The sequence below is a fragment of the Coccinella septempunctata genome, chromosome 8 (assembly GCF_907165205.1).
Source record: "Coccinella septempunctata chromosome 8, icCocSept1.1, whole genome shotgun sequence".
NCBI lineage: Eukaryota > Metazoa > Arthropoda > Insecta > Coleoptera > Coccinellidae > Coccinella > Coccinella septempunctata.
The window spans coordinates 6,686,153-6,691,434 of record NC_058196.1 but is presented as its reverse complement, the minus strand read 5'-3'; the positions used below and the strand labels follow the sequence as shown (position 1 = coordinate 6,691,434).

At 39.6% G+C, this 5,282-nt stretch overlaps 1 protein-coding gene across 1 annotated transcript; it reads left to right on the top strand.

Annotated features, from left to right (window-relative positions):
• Window positions 1-3,753: 3,753 nt before the first annotated feature.
• On the top strand, window positions 3,754-4,952 carry LOC123319476. Its single transcript, XM_044906475.1, has 2 exons — window positions 3,754-4,797; window positions 4,854-4,952. Exon 1 carries the CDS (start codon window positions 3,902-3,904, stop codon window positions 4,610-4,612), a length of 711 nt encoding a protein of 236 aa, XP_044762410.1. The 5' UTR covers window positions 3,754-3,901; the 3' UTR covers window positions 4,613-4,797; window positions 4,854-4,952.
• Window positions 4,953-5,282: the final 330 nt, after the last annotated feature.

Genomic DNA, 5,282 nt, shown 5'->3' with positions numbered 1-5,282 from the left:
GAAAAACCGGAGGTGCTCATGCCTTGAAAATATTTTAGATTTCATCAGCATCGTGAAATACTTATAAGTGCTGAATTTCATGAAAATACGTTCAGTAGTTTCCCGTATAAATATGGGTGAGGTTCCTCGTGAAAGACCCTGTATAGAGGTGTTTTGAAAGATGAAAGTTGTAATAACTGGAGCCAATGTTATAATACGCTCACGTCATCGAGTTCGAATAATCCTACTGTACCAGATTCTAAAACATATGTGGCAACTACGCTGGACGCAACAACATGCTAATGGTGAAAGATTGAATAAAATTCGGACGCAGCATTGTGCTACATATGAAAACAAAATATACGCCGGACGCACTAATGGTAGCACCATGAAAGGACGCAATAATGTGCGTATATCAACTTCTTTATTAATAAAGATATTTGAGATCTGAAACGACCAAACTACGTAATTTTTTGCGTAGATTAATATACTTCGATCAGATTCCACCTAGGTAGCGTATTTCTGGGAGACGCAATAAGGTTGCTTTTTGAAAGGACGCAATAAAGTATGCCAGATGTAAATATATATATATATAGGGAGGAGAGCAGAACCAACAACCTCGGAAACCACCATGGGAGGAGCGCCTGGAAAAACGAATAGCATCACTCAGAAAGGAGATAAGCATTATTCATCTTTACATGAATAATGAAAAAGTGAGCAATAGGGTACATAGGAAACTGAGGGAGTACATAAGAAAAATTAAGTTGAAGGAACGGGATGCACACTATAAAACTAAATTACGGACGCACCTCGAAAAACTCAAGCAAAAAATTGCTGCTTTAGGAAATCGCCTGAGGAGGTATCATAAGAGGACCCAGAGATATCAACAAAACAACCAGTTCACCAACAATCAAAAAATGTTCTTCAGGAAAATAGATCAAAAAAACAATGGAAAAAATGAAAAACCCCCAAACCCGAAAAAAATGAAAGAGCACTGGTCTTCCTTATGGTCAGCAGAGAAGGAACACAACCGGACGGCCCCATGGATTGAAATCGAAAGGAAGGCACAACAACATTTACAAGAGATGCCCAAAGTGACGGTGAGCGAGAACGATGTCAAAGAAACAACCAGAAGGATGAAGAACTGGGTGTCCCCTGGCATAGATGGAATCCACAATTACTGGTTCAAAGCTTTAACATCTGCTCACAAGGCTATGGCGCGACTTATAGAGGAAGCATTAGAAAACCCTGAGATCATCCCATCTTACTTTACAAAGGGAAAAACTTTCATGGTGCCAAAGAAGGGAGACTTAGCACAACCTGAAAATTATAGGCCTATCACATGCCTACCTTCTGCCTATAAGATATTAACATCCACGCTGGCCCACAAAATTAGCACACACCTCAAAAGCAACAACATAATGGCCTGGGAGCAGAATGGTTGCAAAAGCAAGAGTCGGGGCAGCAAAGAACTCCTGGTTATAGACAGAGCAATCACGAAACAGGCAAAGAAGAAAAACAAAAACATAGCCGTCGCCTGGATAGACTACCAAAAGGCATATGACTCTGTCCCACACTCGTGGCTAATCGAAATATTGGAAATCTACAAGATAGAAAGGAGGGTGATAAACACGCTAAAATTCTTGATGAACACATGGAGGACAACTTTATCAGTGAGCGAAGGTAAAGAGACCTACGAAACATCTGAAATATTAATCAGAAGAGGCATCTTTCAGGGGGATGGACTGAGCCCGCCCTGGTTCTGCTTGGCGCTCAATATTCTAAGTAGTATGCTCAATAGATCAGCATACGGATACGCCATCGATGCCCGAACAAAACTGACGCACCTTTTCTATATGGACGACTTGAAGCTCTACGCAAGGGGACGAACACAGCTGGAGGGGGAGTTGGAACTGGTTAGGAGCTTTAGTGAGGACATAGGTATGACACTAGGGCTAGAAAAATGCGCGACTATAACAGTTAAAAGAGGGAAGATGGTGGAAGAGGAGAACATGAGGCTAAGGGATGGTAGAGAAATAAATAATCTAAGCACTGAGGAAACATATAAATATTTGGGTATACAACAATCATTTGAAATCAGACAAACAGAGAATAAAGAACAAGCAAAAACAGAATTACTTAGGAGGGTAAAATTAATCTTGAAAACACAGATGTCCTCTAAAAACAAAATAATGGCCATAAACATCTGGGCTATTCCGTCGTTCACGTACACAGTAGGAACACTCGCTTGGTCTAAAACGGACCTGCAACTAATAGATAGGAAAATAAGAACCACATTGACCCAGTTCGGCCTACTGCACCCTAACTCTGCTGTTGAAAGAATATACTTACCCAGAAAAGAGGGAGGTCGAGGCTTGTGTTCCATCGAAGATACCTGTAAACAAGAAAAAATTAATATCAAAAATTATTTCAATAACACAAACTTACCAATACATCAATGGGTAGCAGCACAGGAAAGTATGACACAGGAAACGAACGATGATGAACAGGATAGAGAAAACCATGCAGAACAACTCAGACAAAGCTGGCAAAGTAAACAACTGCACGGCAGGTTCTACGCAAACCTGCACCAGGAAGACGTAGACATAGCAGCCTCCAATACCTACCTGACTCAAGGTTACCTCTTTCCACAAACAGAAGGAACGATCTTCGCTATTCAGGACCAAGTTATACCAACCCGAAATTACAGTAAACACATCATGAAACAACAAGTAGAAAACACCAAATGTCGACTGTGCAATAACGCTGAGGAAACCACACAACATCTACTAGCAGGATGCTCAGCAGTAGCCAGCACAAGATACCTTACACGACATGATGACATGGGAAAGGTGGTACATCAACTCATGTGCCTGAAAAAGAACCTCATACAACACTTCACGCCGCACCATCTCTATGTTCCGGAAGCAGTTGTGGAAAACGACGAAGCGAAGATATACTGGGACCTCACGATACTGACTGATCTGGGAGCGGAGCACAATAGGCCGGATATGGTGGTGATGAATAAAAAACTAAAACGGCAACAATTATCGACTTTGCGGTACCACTAGACCAGAATATGGGAAAGACCTATGCGGAAAAGATAAGGAAATATGAAATGTTGGCAAGGCAGATAAGAGATATGTGGAGGCTAAAAAAAGTTGAAATAATACCATTGATTATAAGTGCCAATGGACTTGTGCTTAAAAGAACCGTTCAACATCTGAAAGAATTAGAACTGCACCCTAATACTATCTCATGGATGCAGAAGGCGGTATTGTTGGGGACAGTCAATATCATCCGACAGGTCATCTTTCCTCACTAACGAACGGAACTTCTCTTGGCTCGAAAAGGAACCCGAGAGGCTCTGAGTCACCACATTAAGTGTATATATATATATATATATATATATATTCAAATTATTCAATCTGAATGGAGCAGAATACAACAGATCACAGACATCGAAATGCCCTTATTTCTATCAATCATAAAGTTTCTGTTCGACTCCAGTTATTTCACATTCAGGGGATCTTTCTTCTCGCAGATTTTCGGCTGTGCGATGGGTAATAAAATTAGTTCCATCCTGGCCTTGATCATAATGACAGTCCTCTTGAATTACTGCATTCCCTTATTACCTTTTCATACACCAATAGTTTATCAATACGTCGACGATCTCCTCCTCGCCATCCCTGACGACATGACGGCTGAAACATTAACAGTGTTCAACAGCTTCGATCAACACATTGAGTTCACGGTGGAGGAGGAAACAGATAATGGGGTTCCATTTCTCGACACAAAAGTGGTGAGATGCACAGATAATGTGATCAAACTCGATTGGTACCAGAAGCCGACCTCCTCAGGACGATACATCCATTACAAATCCAATCATTCTTGGTCCGTGAAAACAAACCTTATCAAGGGAATGTTCAAACGAGTCAAGAACATCTGCCACCCCGACTTCCTGAAGTCGGCGGAGGAAAGACTGCTCAACATTTTCGAGGACAACGGCTACCCTAGGATGTTTTTGGAAAGATGTCTTCATGCCCTGCCCCTTGACCTAAGTGAGGATGGATCACCAACAGAAGAACCAGCAACAACAGCCCAGAACGAACCCATCAAATATGTATCCCTACCTCTCCTCCCATCTTTAACGAGAAAATTGACCAATATCTTAAAAGATGTCAAAAACATAAAAATTGCAAAATACAACCCACTGACAGTGGGAAGAATCTTCAGCCATGTGAAGGACAGAATCCCCATAATGTCCAAGTCAGATGTGGTGTATCGCATCTCATGTGGGAACTGTAACTCTGTATATATTGGCCAAACTTCTCAATGCCTAAAAAAGCGTATTGCCATCCACAAAAGTGATGCCAAGCTACGACCAGACAGATGCGCATTGGCTAACCACGCATCATCATTGGGCCACAAATTCAAATTCGATGAAGCCGAAATATTGTGTCTCAACTCAGACTACAATAAAAGAACATTTTTAGAAATGTGTTTTATCAATGAAAACGAAAACAACATCAACAGGAAGACTGATCTCGGAAACCTCAGCGCGATATATAGTTACATATTATCCTTGGACAAACGTCCAGCCGATGACCATACTGTCGATGTCATTACTTGATTGTTTATGTTCTGTGTTTTACTGTGTTCTGTGACATTAACCTACAATTGCAATTTTGCTTCAAACCAACTTGCTTTATTATTTTATTCAAACAACCTGCTTTATAAATTTGAGTTTAAATTAATCATATATATAATGTTTCTCCAAAAATCTCTCTGTAAATTTAAACAATAATCTTGTCGGACGTAAGTAATTGTTAGAAGTTTGTTTTTATGTGTATCCACTTATTATATTATTTTAGCATCCTGAAGAAGAACCACAAGAGGTTCGAAATATAGATGTTATGACACCTGATTGTTGATAATTGCCCAGCCAATAATTGCCGAATACCCAAATTAGCTCTTTTTCCCTATATATATATATATATATATATATATATATATATATATATATATATATATATATATATATATATATATATATATATATATATATATATATATATATATATGAACCCGTAGTTCGTTGTTACCTCCGTTAAGTTCATTGGGCGACCTGACCTCCGGGTGAAGGAGTTTTTTAATTGGAATAATTTTTGCTTATATATGTAGTGGGGAAGGTAAATAACAGGGGTACCTAAAGAGGGGAAAAGATTTTCATTGAAAAATTTTTCTTTAAACGAATCAGACCTTACTACCTCCGCATATATTTCTTATTAGTAGTGCGCTCT

Excerpts from the sequence above, each read along its gene's own strand:
- LOC123319476 (XM_044906475.1), top strand. The coding sequence starts at position 3,902 with ATGTTCAAACGAGTCAAGAACATCTGCCACCCCGACTTCCTGAAGTCG.